General features: G+C 45.6%; 1 protein-coding gene across 4 annotated transcripts in view; it reads left to right on the forward strand.

Moving 5' to 3' along the window:
* Positions 1-16,609, forward strand: part of dpysl3 (dihydropyrimidinase like 3) — a 30,512-nt gene that overhangs the window by 11,076 nt on the left and 2,827 nt on the right. For 2 of the 4 annotated variants that reach the window (XM_042092548.1, XM_042092550.1), the window contains exons 4-13: positions 789-953; positions 2,300-2,361; positions 2,993-3,073; positions 5,534-5,602; positions 6,934-7,054; positions 7,649-7,805; positions 8,831-8,972; positions 10,252-10,422; positions 13,480-13,659; positions 16,312-16,507. In XM_042092548.1, coding sequence (XP_041948482.1) covers positions 789-953; positions 2,300-2,361; positions 2,993-3,073; positions 5,534-5,602; positions 6,934-7,054; positions 7,649-7,805; positions 8,831-8,972; positions 10,252-10,422; positions 13,480-13,659; positions 16,312-16,507 — 1,344 coding nt within the window. The remainder of the gene's footprint in view (positions 1-788; positions 954-2,299; positions 2,362-2,992; positions 3,074-5,533; positions 5,603-6,933; positions 7,055-7,648; positions 7,806-8,830; positions 8,973-10,251; positions 10,423-13,479; positions 13,660-16,311; positions 16,508-16,609) is intronic. The other 2 variants (XM_042092549.1, XM_042092551.1) reach the window with 1 other exon arrangement.

A 16,609-nucleotide genomic window follows, 5' to 3' on the forward strand; every position in this document is an offset into this window, starting at 1 on the left:
GGGAGAGAGAGAGAGGTGAGAGAGAGTCAGAAAGAGGCAGAGAAAAGGGCAGAGAGAGAGAAAGGAAGAAAAAGAAGGAGGGAGTGAGAGTGACTGAGAGAGGGAGGGTGGAAGGGAAAGTGTGAAAAGACAAAACGCCAGCAGCTGCTGAATGACACTGCACTTTTTCTAATCCTCGTCTTATGTCGAGATGTCTATGCAACAGAACTCTGGGATTTTAGGGCGCGTGTTTGTGTGTGTGTGTGTGTGTGTGTGTGTGTGTGTGTGTGTGTGTCCAGCCCATGTCCTGTGTGTTTTTGTGACACAGAGACGTGTATCCCTGCTTGTGCTTCAGTCTGTGTTTCATGCACACATGGTGCTGCGGAACACCATATGGAGACTAGGAAAGCAGTAATTGGATAGAGATGTACATTGTTAGCAGGGGGTCTTGAGGCGACTCAGACGCATTAGACAATCACATCTAAGCCATGCTCACTCTCTGATTCGCTTTATTTCTTTCTTTGTCTTTATTAAACACCCCACCCCCCTAAATACACACACACACACACACACACACACACACACACAGATGTCAATATACTGTGTTGACAATTGCCCCGATGAAATGAAACTTGTTTGATGTGAAGAGAAGCAGAAGAACAGAGAGGCAGATGTCCAGAGCTCCTTTTTGTGCTCTTTCTCCTTTTTCCCTTTCCATCTCTCCTTTCTAATCATCTTTCTCTATTTCTCCATTTCTTCTCTCCTCTTTTCTTCTTGTGTCATCCTCTCCCCTCCCCCTCCCTCTGCAGTGGACCATGTGATCCCCGAGCCGGGCTGCAGCCTGCTGGAGGCATTTGACCGCTGGAGGGAGTGGGCCGACGAGAAGGCCTGCTGTGATTACTCGCTGCACGTGGACATCACACACTGGAACGACAGTGTCAAACAGGAGGTGGAGACCCTGCTCAAGGAGAAAGGTGCGCGTCTCCATCACAGCCTCAGCAGCTGACTGCAGCCTCTCCCTGGCTAGTCACAGGGCTGGCTAACACAACTTAGGATGCGCTCCAGAGGTGCTCCGAATAGCTAAGATCAGCAAGGGTCGCTTCATTCCAATAGTGTCTGCTGGCTGGCATCTGAGTTATTTCACAAGCTATATGTCTGACATGATTGCACATTGATCTGTAATAGAACAACAAAAGACTTTCTATTTATGATGAAAAAAGATTATATGACTACAATAGGATTGGACTAAATGGAATGAACATTCTAGATGATCTTTTCAGAATTTGAAATGTACAGTAGTTTTCATTCTCTCCAAACTTAAAGGAGAATTCCGGTGTGATATTGACCTAAAGTGTATTGAAACATGATACCGAGTGTGAACGTATGTCTCATAGCCCATTTCGGCTTGTCCCCTGCACTCCAAAATCTGGCGCTAGTTAGCCGATGCTACCAACAGCTTTTTCAATAGTGGTGCTTCGGCATCAGGCTAGCCATGCAAATAAATCACTATTTTACACCCATCTACGAGGCTCAATGTATCTCCACACTTCATTGGTAGACTTCCGAGGGCCCTGACATTTAAAACGAGACATTGAGAATAAATTGTCTTGTAAGTAAACTACCAGTGCTTTTTCAAAGTTCTCAATGTCTCGTTTTAAATGTCAGGGCCCTCGGAAGTCTACCAATGAAGTGGGGAGATACATTGAGCTGTTGGTAGCATCGGCTAACTAGCGCCAGATTTTGGAGTGCAGGGGACAATCCGAGATGGGCTATGAGACATACGTTCACACTCGGTATCATGTTTCAATACACCCTAGGTCAATATCACACCGGAATTCTCCTTTAATGAAGCTTTGTATCACTGTGATTAAAGCACTGCTCTGTTCTCCTTTCATTAGAGCATGTATTGTAAAATGTAAAAACATTAGTGAGAGAAGAATTCCCCGTGCTCTACAAGTCAGTTGTGTCTGGGTTGAATTAAACTGCATTGCCACAAGGTCCAAATCACAACCTAAGTTACTTATTTTAGCTTTGACTGTGTGTCTGTGACCAATCAGACATTCAGGTAATCAGCTAATTAAGCAAATGAGACACAAATTAAATTCCATTCGTTACTGTCTGTTGTGCTCTCAATAATATGGATACCTCTAGTCTCTCCTCTAGGGCATTAAGACATATCAACATATCCATCCTATGAATAGATTTATTCCTTTGGTTTTCCTGTCTCTCTATCTCTCCCTCTCTCTCTCTCCCTCTCTCTCTTGTCTTCTTGTTCTCTTGTATGCTCAGTGCCACTCTCTCTGTCTCCCCATCTCCACAGGTGTGAACTCGTTCCAGGTGTACATGGCCTACAAGGACTTCTATCAGATGAGCAACAGTGAGGTACGCCCCCCCCCCCCCCCCCCCCAACACCAGCTCAGACTCCCACACATATCTGAACAGATCTGACCCACATCCCCAGTGCTGTCATTATCTCATGTCTCATAAAACCAGAAGGGCTCTTGGAGAGTGCAGACCTCTGCCAAATGTTAAATGTTGCATTGTATTTCGAAACGTTACCAAAAGAGAAATTCAATTCATCAAAGGTCCAAAGTGAAATGTGGTCATCCTTGGGGATATTTATGAAAATGGTGCTGGTAGTTTTTTTTTTGTTGTGCTATCATGCTTACAGATAATCCAGCAGAGAGACACACAAAGCGCAATAAAAATAAGTGTGAAGTTGTGTCTCCAACATGTTCACTGGCTGTCCAGTAATTAAGCTGTTGTGCTGTGCATGTTTTTAACAGCCTCTGAGTAATTATGTAGTGTAAGAGGTTGCTCTGTGGCAGGCCAGGAATTTAGCAATGTGTGTAGGGATGATGTCATGTGAACTTGGGTCTGCTCCATGAAGAGAGCAGAGGAGCAGGGAGAAGTGTGTGTGTGTGTGTGTGTGTGTGTGTGTGTGTGTGTGTGTGTGAGAGAGAGAGAGAGAGAGAAACAGACTCACCCTGACTGGGCTTTCATGTGTTTCCAGCTGTATGAGATCTTCACCTTCCTGGGAGAGATGGGAGGGGTCGTGCAGGTCCATGCAGAGAACGGAGAAATCATCGCAGAGGTAATTATCTACACACACACACATGCGTACCCACATACTTACATAAACACGCACACATGCATATGCACACGCACATGCAAATGCACACGCGCACACACACACACACACACATACACACACACACACACACACGTACACACACACATACGTACACACACACATACATGCACATGCACATGCAAACACACGCAAACACGCACACACGCACAAACACACACACACACACACACACACACACACACACACACACACACAAACGAGCACACAAACACACACACATACGCACACACACAGAAACGAGCACACACACACACATACGTACACACACACATACGAACACACATACATACATACATACATACACACACATACGTAGACACATACATACATACACACACACACATGCAAATGCACACCCACATACACACAAACGAGCACACACACACATACGTACACACACACATACGTACACATACACATACGTACACACATACATACATACACACATGCATGCAAACACACATACACATGCACATGCATATGCACATGCACATGCACATGTAAACACACACGCAAACGCGCGCATACACACACACACACACACACACACACACACACACACACACACACACATACACACACAAACGAACACACACATACGTACACACACACATTCATACATACACACACATGCACACGCACATGCACATGCACATGCAAACACACACGTAAACGCGCACATACACACACACACACACACACATGGACACACAAACGAGCAGACACACACATACGTACACACACAGATACGTACACACATACACACACACATGCACATGCACATGCAAACACACACACAAATGCACACACACACACACACACACACACACACACACACACACACACACACATATACACACATGCACACACACACACACACACACACACACACACACACACACACACACACACAAACACACATACACACACCACACTTACCACTCACACTTCACAACTCCTCACAGTATGCAGTTTGTACACAGCACTATCATAGCCCATTGCATATGACAGATTCCTGCTTGGCCTCAAATAAAACATATGTCTGAACAGCAGATGCTTCTCAAGTAGCAGAATAACAGTGAGAGGCAGACAGATGTGGTGACCCCACTTTAGAGCTCACACTGAATGAGCCACAGTATGAGCTGGAGGTCCCATCTGCTTATCTGAGAAGGCCAAGTGGTTCTGGTGTGGGTTAAAATCTTTAGATATATATTATTGACATGTAGATAACTGCTTTGGAATGTACCTGACTCCCTCCTAAGCAAATAAAATATGTTGAGTTACTCTTCAGTTGTTTATGACCAAGTGTGTTCGTGCAGACCCAGAGTACTAAGACTAAGAGACAGACTGGGAGATTTGATGGTATTTGATATGATTCAATCATATAATGATATTTTGCATATTAGCGTGAGGAATCTTTGGCCCTGAATCTTAGCAGGACTGGGACTTGTATCTGAGGGGACACACATACACACATGCACAAAGTGTCACAGTCCAGGGGAAATGTTAGAGGTCTTTATTATTCCAATCCCAAACCACAGCCTGTTAAGGCCTCATGTCAGGACCTGCTCTAATCTTCTTATGCTGATAAAAACTGGGACATGGCCGCATTTTCAAACCGTCATCAAAACTGAAATCCCTTCTTACGATCCAACATATTTTATCTCTACATCTGACTGTTTACACACAGAAGCTTATATGAGAGGGGTATCTGTTAATAACTTAAGGCGATGGTTTGCAAACCCAGGCAAAAAGCTTATTGCCATGCCCAATTTTATCATTTTTATTAGGCGTTGCTGCATGCATTTATCACCACCAAGCTGTTGTGTTTGTGTTGCCCAGACATGTAAACATATTAGCCCTTGCTAGTCTACATATAATGGTAAGTGATTGGATTAGCTAGCATTAGAGCTGTTTAGTATATTGTGAGCCTCTTTTTGTTTTATAATCCAAATGAAAACAATGTGAGCTGTCTGTGTGTGGAACGATGCATAATACTTTTCATGTTGTATCCTTTATTTAACCAGGACGGTCCCACTATATCTTTTCTACAAGGGGAGGCCTGGTCAAGATGGTTGATACCATCAGCAAATGAGATTAAAGATACTCTATAAATACTCTGATGCAACTCTAAGCACTGGTTACCAGATGGATAATAACAAATGTACCCTGGAAAGTCATACTGCTGATGGTCCATGACCTCTTCACTATTTACAGCATTGTGTTGGTTTGGGAATTGGTCACCACCACACAGGTTTTGGCTTGTTTGGTTCAGTGGTGCCTTGGCTTGAGTACAATATTGATGTGTGCCACCCTGGCAGTCGAGGGCATCAGAGAGGGTGGCATGAGGTGTCGTGCACTCACCAACCCTGTGTGTGTGTGTGTGTGTGTGTGTTTCAGGAGCAGGCACGCATGCTGGAGATGGGCATCACTGGACCAGAGGGCCACGTGCTCAGCCGCCCAGAGGAGGTGAGGGACGGAAGTGTGTGTGTGTGTGTGTGTGGTGTGTGTGTGTGGTGTGTGTGTGTGTGGTGTGTGTGTGTGTGTGTGTGTGGTGTGTGTGTGTGTGTGTGTGTGTGTGTGTGTGTGTGTGTGTGTGGTGTGTGGTGTGTGTGTGTCTCTCTCTCTTTCTCTCTATCTCTCTTTCTATCACTCTCTCTCTCTGTATGTGTGTGTGTGTGTGTGTGTGTGTGTGTGTCTCTCTCTCTTTCTCTCTATCTCTCTTTCTATCACTCTCTCTCTCTGTATGTGTGTGTGTGTGGTGTGTGTGTGTGTGTGTGGTGTGTGTGTGTGTGTGTGTGTGGTGTGTGGTGTGTGTCTCTCTCTCTTTCTCTCTATCTCTCTTTCTATCACTCTCTCTCTCTGTATGTGTGTGTGTGTGTGTCTCTCTCTCTTTCTCTCTATCTCTCTTTCTATCACTCTCTCTCTCTGTATGTGTGTGTGTGTGTGTGTGTGTGTGTGTGTGTGTGTGTGTGCATGAGCGAGAGTTAGTGTGTGTGTTTTTTTCTCTCTCTCTGTGTTTGGCTATATTACATATGGCTTGCTACTGTGTTGTACTAAAGGGATTAAAATAACTAAAGGGACTAAAAGAATATAAGTACTCTGTAATTACAGAACTCTGTAACTACAAAGCATCTATTATCTGCCACAAAGTAAACATTTATGTGTAGTTACATTCTGTCATAGTTGTACCATTCCAACCAAGGCTTTGTGTGTATTATCAAGTATCAATTAGAGTTCTCAGTGCCACATTCTGTTTACATGAAACAAATCTTTTATCAGCGATTGCCCACCCGCCTGGCTCTGGGGCCCATGAAAGCCAGTTGAAACTAACACTCAGTAGCTCCTGTAGCAGGCCCAGAGAACCTGAGAGCAGTGATAGGGGCTCTGGCACAATGGAGAGCTCCTGTCAGCGCTATCAGCTCTGGCATCGGTCATCTCTAGCAGCCATCTCTCTTTGGACTGACTCCACGTCAGGAGAGCTCTGTGTGTGCCTGGGAAGCCTGTGTGTGATCAGGCAGGCGTGTCGGGTGGTGGTGGTGATGGTGATGTGTGTGGTGCTGGTGTGTGTGGTGGTGGTAAGGTAACTGGATCCATGGAGGTGATATTTCATCTCCACATCCATGGTGCTGCTCTACACACAGGCTTTGTGTAAAGGGGCTCTGCAAAAGCATGGAGTGAGGCATTCAGCAAGCTTTCCCACCCCTCTCTCTAATTCTCTCTCTCTCTCTTTCCCTCTTCTCTCTCTCTCTCTCTCTATCTCTCTCTCTCTCTCTCTCTGTCTCTGTGTGTGTGTGCAGCTGGAAGCGGAGGCTGTGTTCCGTGCCATCACCATTGCCAGCCAGACCAACTGCCCCCTCTACATCACCAGGGTGATGAGCAAGAGTGCTGCCGACATCATCTCCCAGGCTCGCAAGAAAGGTGCCACCCCCCCCCCCCCACAACCTCCTTTCTCTTTGAGTTTCAACTATACAACAGCACTCCGACACAATGATCTCTGCCAAGCAACCCAATAATGATTGTACTCTACCTTTTTTAAATTGTCCTAGAATTGTTGAGAGCTTTAAAAGGAATGTGTGAATTGCTTTAAAAAGCTTAAACTGTTTACCATGTTGTTAGCCACTTTGGTTAAAAATGCGTCAGCCAAATGTAATATAATGCTTGAAGAAACTATACAAACAACAATATGCACCTAGTCTGTGGACGTTAAGCGAAGTGAACGACAGTGAACCACATCATGAGTACCCCTATTCTCCCCCCATGTACACATACACCAATATGTATCTGTTTACCAATATAGTGACATAGATAGATAGATAGATAGATAGATAGATAGATAGATAGGTAGGTACCTCTATTGATCCCCAAGAGGAAATTCAAGACATCTGTATGCTCCTCATATTTGAGGGTCTGATCTACCGGATACAAATATTTTCAATTCAGTAGCTTAGAAATCAACATTATGCGAGTCATTACAGGGATTTTTGACTGGATATTCATGTCATTGGCTATCAGGCAATGTTGTGTTTGGGGAGCCAATCACAGCCAGTCTGGGGACTGATGGGACACACTATTGGAGCAAGAACTGGGCTAAGGCCGCCTCCTTTGTGACATCTCCGCCTCTGAGCCCAGATCCCACCACTCCAGACTACCTGAACACGTTACTCTCCAGGTATGACGACATCACTGCTGTCAGCCATGCTGTGTGTGTGTGTGTGTGTGTGTGTGTGTGTGTGTGTGTGTGTGTGTGTGTGTGTGTGTGTTTGACTGCCAGAGTGTTCACCATTATGTTATTCATCATCAGCGAAACACCACATATCTCCCCTCCTCTTTTAAAACCTGATTTAGTCCTTAAATATTATATATGTATAAGTATGAAAAAACACAAATGAAAGTATAGCCCTATAGTGATAGGTCCTAGATGGGAGTCTTTGCTCTTCTTCCTGCATACAACACAGCTAGTCCCTTCTCCAAGCAGTGTTGCCTTCCCCTTGTAGTGAAAAGGAACCAAACAAGGTGTACTTTCTGATTTTTATGGTTTCGTCTGGTACACAGAGCCATTAAAAGAGAGACGCTGAAGTCATCTGCAATGAAAGGAAGACATTAATAACTAGACTCAGGGGGGCTTGCCATGGATGTGCTTGGCCTATGTGTGTTGGATTGACTCGCGCCAGTGCTTTAGTGTGTGTGTGTGTGCGTGTGTGTGTGTGTGTGTGTGGGTGGATGTGTGTGTGTGTGTGTGTGTGTGTGTGTGTGTGTGTGATCCACCGCTTGATTTTCCATTTGCCACTTTTTGAATTATGGATCACGGTCAGAGGTTAAACGCTGTGCCAGTATTGTGGCAGACAGTGTTGATTTATCTCAACACCCTCTCCCCCCAAACACACACACACACACACACACACACACACACACACACACACACACACACACGGATTCTTATCATTGCACCAGACATGTCTAAATGTGTTTTCCTATTCAGTACAAAAATGCAAACTACTAAACATTCAGTTATAAACCCCCCGTCTCTCTCTCTCTCTCTCTCTCTCTCTCTCTCTCTCTCTCTCTCTCTCTCTCTCTCTCTCTCTCTGTTTCTTTATTTCACTCTGTATTCCTTCTTTTCTCACTCTGTTTCTGTTCTCGTTTCTCTCTCTCTCTCTCCCTCTCTCGTTCTCTCTCTTTCTCTCTCTCTCTTAGTGGTGACCTGAATGTTACTGGTAGTGCCCATTGCACCTTCAGCGTGGCCCAGAAAGCCATTGGCAAGGACGACTTCACCCAGATTCCAGAGGGGGTGAACGGCGTTGAGGAGAGGATGTCCCTCATCTGGGACAAGGCCGTGGTAAGGACACAGGAGCCTCTCAGGAGGCACTCACACTCTTCTGTCTGACCAGTAAGGCTGGAAATGAAGACGTGCCCATTGAGCCTGTTTTTCGGTCATCACTGTGTGTGTGCTTCTTTGTGACACACACACACAGAAATGGGATGAAATGATACGCTACAATACCTATATTATTTTCAAATCACACGTCCCAGTTGCATTTTGTGGAAACTCACTGACAACTGATATGTATTGTGGACACTTACACCTTACCCACACACACACTATCCTTTTCCCCTCTTCTCTTGTACTGATAGTAAGATAATGTCTGTGTATGTCTCGACTATAAATCTTCTGTCAGACCCCTTGAGAGATATATGGGTGAGTCCTTGAAGGATTGCTGGTATGCGGTGGATCAGCAGTTTGTAGACTTGGTAGTGTCTTGGCATTGTGTCACTGCGTTTCACAGTTCAATGTAAGTCTTTCCACAGAGAAGTCATATCTGTTTATCATTTCATTCCCCTGTTTCGCAAAGACAGTCTACAGTATTTACTACATGTCAAAAATAAGGAGTTACAGTCTTTTTTTTAACAAAAAAAAAAACTCACTTGCTCACAAGCAAGTACTGCAATTGTATAAGTTAAGTCGATGCCAGTACGTTTTTCTCATTCTCGCCTTGTCTGTATTTATAAATATATAGATGTCTCACTCTCTCGGTCGGATGTAATGTCTTTATCTTGTCTTCTCGTTTGGTAACATGGGCAGGGCTGTGTGTTTTGGAAAGCCTTGAGCACTGTAGTGTGCTTTGGCGGGTTCTTATAAGAACAGACTCTTTTCCCACACCCCGGCCCCTGTAGTCCAGTGCTCATCCAACACGTAGTTTATGAGGCTTAGTGGTGCATAGAGATAATATCATGCAGCCGTTATACACCCATATACACATTCACACACTCTCACACACACATACACACACTCTCACAGACATGCATACACACACACACACACACACACACACACACACACACACACACACACACACACACACACACACGCTCTCACAGACACACACACACACACACACACACACACACACACACACAAACACACACACACACACACGCACACACACACGCCTACACACACATGCCTACACACACACATACACAGACTGAATCAGAGACACATAAAGGATTTACAGTGGTGATATGAGTCACACACAGACAGTAAAGGGTCCATAAATGCTACGCATTCCTCCTCACTGACTGGATTTTTGTGTATGTGTGTGTTTGTGTCACTCTAGGTGACAGGGAAGATGGACGAGAACATGTTTGTGGCCGTGACCAGCACCAATGCTGCCAAGATCCTCAACCTCTACCCACGCAAGGGCCGGATAGCCGTGGGCTCGGACAGTGACCTGGTCATCTGGGACTCGGACGCTGTCAGGACCGTCACGGCCAAGACTCACCACTCGGTACAGGACAAAGGAGGGATGAAGCTGTGAGGGGGAAGATGGGATAGATGAGAACTGTAGAAGAAGGTACAGAGAGGGAGAGAGAGAGAGAGAGAGAGAGACAGGAAACAGAGGTCCTTTATTTCATTAGGACGTGTGCGTGTGTGTGTGTACGTGTGAGTGTGAGTGTGTGTGTGTAAGAGAGAGAGAGAGAGAGAGAGAGAGAGAGAGAGAAAGAGAGAGAGAGAGAGAGAGAGAGAGACAGAGATAGAAAGAGAGAGGGGCCTGGATAAGGTTCGGACACAGAAATAAACTGTCAGTGGATTTTTGCATCTAACAGAGCAGCATAACTGCCTCTCTGGTATGTTCCAGTACATTTGCTTTTGGCCGCTCTCCCAAAGAATGCATGCAGTCAATAAATAAAGTGGAACCCTTGTCAGATACAGAAGGGCGAGAGGCTGTGTCAGTGATGGGCTCCGATTTATCTGATCGGACTGGACACTCTTTTTGTCCTAATTTCCCCCTAAGTCATTTTTAGATGTGAAATGTCAAATTCACACATTCTCATTTTTCGACCGTATGGTGTCTGTAGAGGAGAGGGACGGCATGCTCGGTTGGTGCGCTGCCAGATTTCCTGTGAGTTTGGGCAGAAATGGCGGGCTCAGTGTTCCATGGAAGGACAGCAACAGGGAAATCCCCCCATCCCAGCTTGGCCTGGTTGTTAGGGCAACAGGAAACAGAGGTCCTTCATTTCATTAGGACGTGTGCGCGTGTGTGTACGTGTGAGTGTGAGTGTGAGTGTGTGAGAAAGAGAGAGAGAGAGAGAGAGAGAGAGAGAGAGAGAGAGAGAGAGAGAGAGAGAGAGAGAGAGAGAGAGAGAGAGAGAGAGAGAGCGCATCCACAGGGTTAAGCGGGGGGAAGTGAAAGCACAGGAAGCAGCAGTTCAGAGCAGCTTTCTGGACTTCCTGTGTGTAAACTGGGAAGAGAGAGGGGGATAAAGAGAAGGACCAAAAGAAAGAATAACACACAGGGAAGCTAAGCTGTGGAGAATCAGAAGAGAGGGAAGGAATGTGCGTGAGTGGAGAGAGAGAGTGAGAAAGAAAGAGAGAGAGAGAGATGAGGGCTTTATGAATGATGTCAACCCCTCATTTCCTCTAAATGCGAGTCCCTCCAGACATGAGAGTGAAACTTCTGAGCCGCCCAGCACCCAGCCTCTCACAACCACCGAACCCAGAAAAAGACAGGGGGAGAGAGAGAGAGAGAGGAAGGAGGGAAAGAGTGAGGGAGGGAAAGAGTGAGAGATAGATAGAGTGAGAGAGAAAGAGAGAGAGGGAGGGATGATGTTTACCATAACTAACATAGCACAACCAGAACTGTCCCCAGCACCACCCAGTATTCTGCTCTCCACACTTCAAGCACAGGAGGGAAAAAATGAATAGGAGAAAAAACATTGACTGTCGTCCAAGAAGTGGAAGTTTTGGTCAAGAGTTTGTTTCTGTTGTTACACAGGGGTGGTGGGGGGAGTGGTGTGTGTGTCAGTGTGTGTGTGTGTGTGTGGTGGGGGGCAGAGCGATGACATCATATTTGGCAAGCACTCCCGCTCTTGCGTGCTGTCCTCTCCCATCTTTAGCATGCACAGCGGGGCCGTGTGCAAAAAAAGAAAGCGCTGGGCGAGGTGGACAATGGCGGACCGCCGCCGTATGCAAATGCCCAAGTTTGGAACCGACGCCTAGGAGACCAGAGTAGGGGGGTGGGGGTGGGGGTGGGTAAGGCTTAGAGCTGAGGGAGTGAGATAGAGAAATAAAAAAAAGAGAGACTCCCAGATTGGGGGCAAAAGGCTTATCCAGGGGAGGAGGAGAGGAGAGAAGAGGAGAGAAGAGGAGAGCGGAGTGGAGTGGAGCAGGGATGGGGGGAGAGAGGGAAAGGGAGGGAGGGAAGGAGGGACAGAGAGGGTGAGAGGGAGGGAGAAAGTGTAAGAGAAATGCTGGGAGATGCTTGAGTTTCTCGCTCCAGCTGTGCGATGGCAGCTGTTTGTCTTTACATGCCAAGTATAAGAAACAGGCCAGACTGATGGAGAGAGAGAGGGAGAGAGGGAGAGAGAGAGAGAGAGTCAGAGAGAGAGAGAAAATGAGAGATAGAGAGAGAGAAAGAAAAAGAAAGAGAAGAGATAGACAGAAATGGAAGGAGAATACAAAAAGGGGAGGAGGAGGTGCAGATTGAGGTCCTCTCTTCTTCCCCTTCTCTGTACACACACACACACACACACACACACACACACACACACACACACACACACACACACACACACACACACACACATGCTCTTGATTAAAACACAGGCTCAGAGTCCCATCTCCTCAGTGACACCCTTTCTGCTCACCCTCACACAGGGACCTCTCTGTTTCCACACCACACACACACTCTGTCAAAGCTCTCGTATATCTTTGCTAGCAGACACACTATCCATTCCCTCACGGTCGCATGTGTGCACATAAACACACACTGCTCAGTCTGATGCAGTTTGTTCCAAGTTGACTTTAAGGTTGCGGTGTGGTGCTTTTACTCCTTCTCTCTTATACTAGGGAGGTTTTCTTTTAACCATTTCTTTCTTTGCATCCATGTACAACTTCCATTACTTGTACATTGATAGAAAAGACACAATCTACTAATAAGATGAGAAGAACGTATTAAAGTAGGAATATTAGCATTATATAGGAAAAATTAGTCACAACTTCATTACAGACAACCATTTTCTTCAGCACACAGCAGACTGAGGAGACTGTGGTCACACCGAGACTTTGTGTAGCCAAAGGTTATGAAAGTGATGAAATGTTTTGGTATGTTCACTAACCAGCGGTGCTGATCACAAACATATGCAGCAAATGCAAACAAGGGAATAGTGACACAGTGGTGCTTTGTATCAAGTATGATAGTGTGTCAATAGTTAGGTATGCCCTAACCAGCAATTTGAAGTTGTGTTCACTGACCACCCATGTTGAAGTGTGCCCTGTAACCAGCTGTGTTTTGCTGTGTTCCATAACCAGCGGTGTTGTGCTGCTGTCTTCCCCTGTCCTGCAGGCTGCTGAGTATAACATCTTTGAGGGTCTGGAGCTGCGTGGGGCGCCCATGGTGGTCATCTGCCAGGGGAAGATCGTCCTGGAGGACGGCAACCTGCATGCCACCACCGGCACTGGACGCTTCCTGCCCTGCTCCCCATACCCCGACTTCGCCTACAAGAGAGTCAAGGCCCGCAAGCAGGTGGGTGTCTCGGCCTCGAAGGGTACGGTTCTTCTCACTTAGGAACGGACCCTAAAGCATCAGCTCTCTAGAGGGGAAACTGATTTGCCCCGAAGACCCATCAAGGAACTGATAGTTCACACTCGAAAAAGGTATTTGTGGAGGTTCAGTAAACTAAAAAAACGTTAAGTTTACTGAATCTGCATTTTTCTGGTTCTCTTAAAAAAAAAACCTGATCTGAGATCTGAATTGACAGGTAATACTTAGGCAAAACAGAGTGCTACATATATCCTCAGATATTTAGGATATATTTAGTTGATATACTGTGCAGTGCACAGCCATTGAAACAGCATAACAGAGGAACACGATGTAAATAATTTTATGCGGGGAAGGGTTATTGCCAAAAACTTGGCCCCTTTTCACTCTGACCACATCCAAAGGCCATACCGTTTTTGTCCAAAAACGTTGTCTTTATCCAGAGTGTGTTGGACTTGTTGCACTGAGGATGGGGGCTGTGAGCTGAGCTGGTCTGGCCAACACTGTCAGTCAGTGGCCAGCGAGTCCCTCAGCAGAACAACACACAGCACTCACTTAACCAGCACAATATGGAGCCCTTCAGGAGCAGACTATGGGCAGGCAGACAGACAGACAGACAGACAGACAGCCAGCTGAAGCCGCAGTCCAATGGTTTCTCATGGCTTCAGCTAACTTATCCTCTGTTTGGACCAGCTGCTCTGAGGCAGAAATGTGTGTGCTGTGATTGTGTGTGTGTGTGTGTGTGTGTGTGTGTGTGTGTGTGTGTGTGTGTGTGTGTGTGTGTGTGTGTGTGTGTGTGTGTGTGTTTGCTTTCTGTGTATACCTCTATCAGATGGTATGAATTAACTGGACTTATCTGTGATCTGCGATCAGACTGAAGAGAGAACAATCCGAGAGTCAGAGAGAGAGAGAGAGAGAGAGAGAGAGTGAGGGAGTGAGAAGGAAAGAATATGGAATGGAGCCAAAAGGTGGAGACGGAAATAGCTAGAGAGAGAGAAATTGAAAGAGAGGAAGGTTAAGGTTATGAGGAAGAAACCAGTAGATCAACAACAAAGATACTGTATCAGGGAGTTGACAGCTATTTTCACAGTGATTAAAGTGTTTTATCTGAGGATAGAATGTTTCTTGCTTGTACTATGCACGTTTTTATTATTTTACGCTTACTCTTAGTTTCCTCTCAAATATTGAAAACCCCCTCATGTTTATGTGGAAATGTAAAGTAAATATATCCAATTTCCTTATTTCATAAGTGATGCCTTATGCTGGAGAGTGAACAACAATGATGGTGGACATTTTGTTACCAATGAACCCCTCAACTCAGATATCAAAGATCAATCTGTCACAGGGCTCTGTATAGAAATAGGATCTAGAGTGAAGATCAATTAGATAAAGAGATTCAGACCGAAATTCCTGGGTGAACAGAGTGTGCCTCATCGACCACTGACCACATTAGTCATATCTAGAAAGTTCTCTCAGGCATGACAGAAATGCTCTGGTGGTTACAGCCTAATAGGTTGGTTATGTACTGTACAGTCACTCTTCTGGCCTGGTCTACTGTGGGGTTAGAGGTTATCTATTAATAAACTCATCTCATTTTCAATAGGTAACATTCTCAGTTTAGATAAACTATACACAGAAGTTATCCTTTTCATAACCTGCTCTAGTTGGTGTTTCATGTCTAGTCACTTCTCTGTGCTCCAGTCCAGTGTGAGTAGGGGGTCTGTTCTGAATAGGCTACATGCTTAGCTAATACAAACAAAAGGTTATACCCTGCCCTGTTTTGGTGTTTCACTTTAATTATTTGAGTGATGTTACAAATGATACAGAAAAAATCTAATTATAAACAATAGGCTAAACATTAGGCTGGGATCTGTTATGGTGGCTGCTTACAATTAACCTTGTGTCATTGGTGCTTAGCCATGGCATGATCGGTTCTCTTCTGGCCTTCAGCCATCCCATTGACTTAACCCTGAAGGTGTTAAGTCCCAGAGATGTTTTTGTCATCATTACTGGACGTTTCTCAACATTCTGGATAGCGATAGCTTGATTAGCTGGCCTTGGGTATATTATTGCTGTCCAAAATAAAAGGAGCATATTCACAAGGCCTATTGTTTAATCAGTAATCAGATGTGTGTGTTTGTGTGTGTGGGAATCTGGAAGCGCTTTTACTAGCCAAACATTGGGTGAAATATGCTCTTGTACCGGAGCATAAATAGCGCAGTAAACAAACACACACCATTCTTATTCCTAACAGCACTGGACATGGAACTCATTTAGCAACAATAATCAGGACACGCCTCTCACGCTCTCTTTTTCTCTATAAGGCTCTCACAAGCACGTGCATGCATATGCACATATATGCAGACGTGTATGCGCGCGCGCACACACACACACACACACACACACACACACACACACACACACACACACACACATAAATATAAATACACACAATCAAAGACCCAAATGGACGTCCACACTCTGGCATATGCACGCATGTATACATACACACACACATAGAGACAGATGTTGACTCTGGTGTCTTAAACCACAGTGCAGGCTCAGTTCTAACTATTCAAACTCTTCATCATCTTGTCTCCCCTCCTCCTCCTCCTCCTCTCCCTGTCTGTGCCACAGCTGGCGGTGATCCGGGCAGTGCCCAGGGGCATGTACGACGGACCCGTGGCCGAATTCACGCCCATGTCTCGCGGTGCCACCCCAGCCTCCTCCGCCCGCACCTCGCCCACCAAACAGACCCCTGTGCGAAACCTGCACCACTCTGGCTTCAGCTTAGCAGCCGGCCAGCAGCAGCAGGGTGAGTCCCGAATCCACAGTAAGTGCAGTACACGATACGGATTTAAACAATTATCTCTCTGTCAAAAATGTGAAAATATACTTTTGATTTGTGATATCTGCTAGTTGCGGTCATCAAATG

The sequence above is a fragment of the Alosa sapidissima genome, chromosome 5 (assembly GCF_018492685.1).
Source record: "Alosa sapidissima isolate fAloSap1 chromosome 5, fAloSap1.pri, whole genome shotgun sequence".
NCBI lineage: Eukaryota > Metazoa > Chordata > Actinopteri > Clupeiformes > Clupeidae > Alosa > Alosa sapidissima.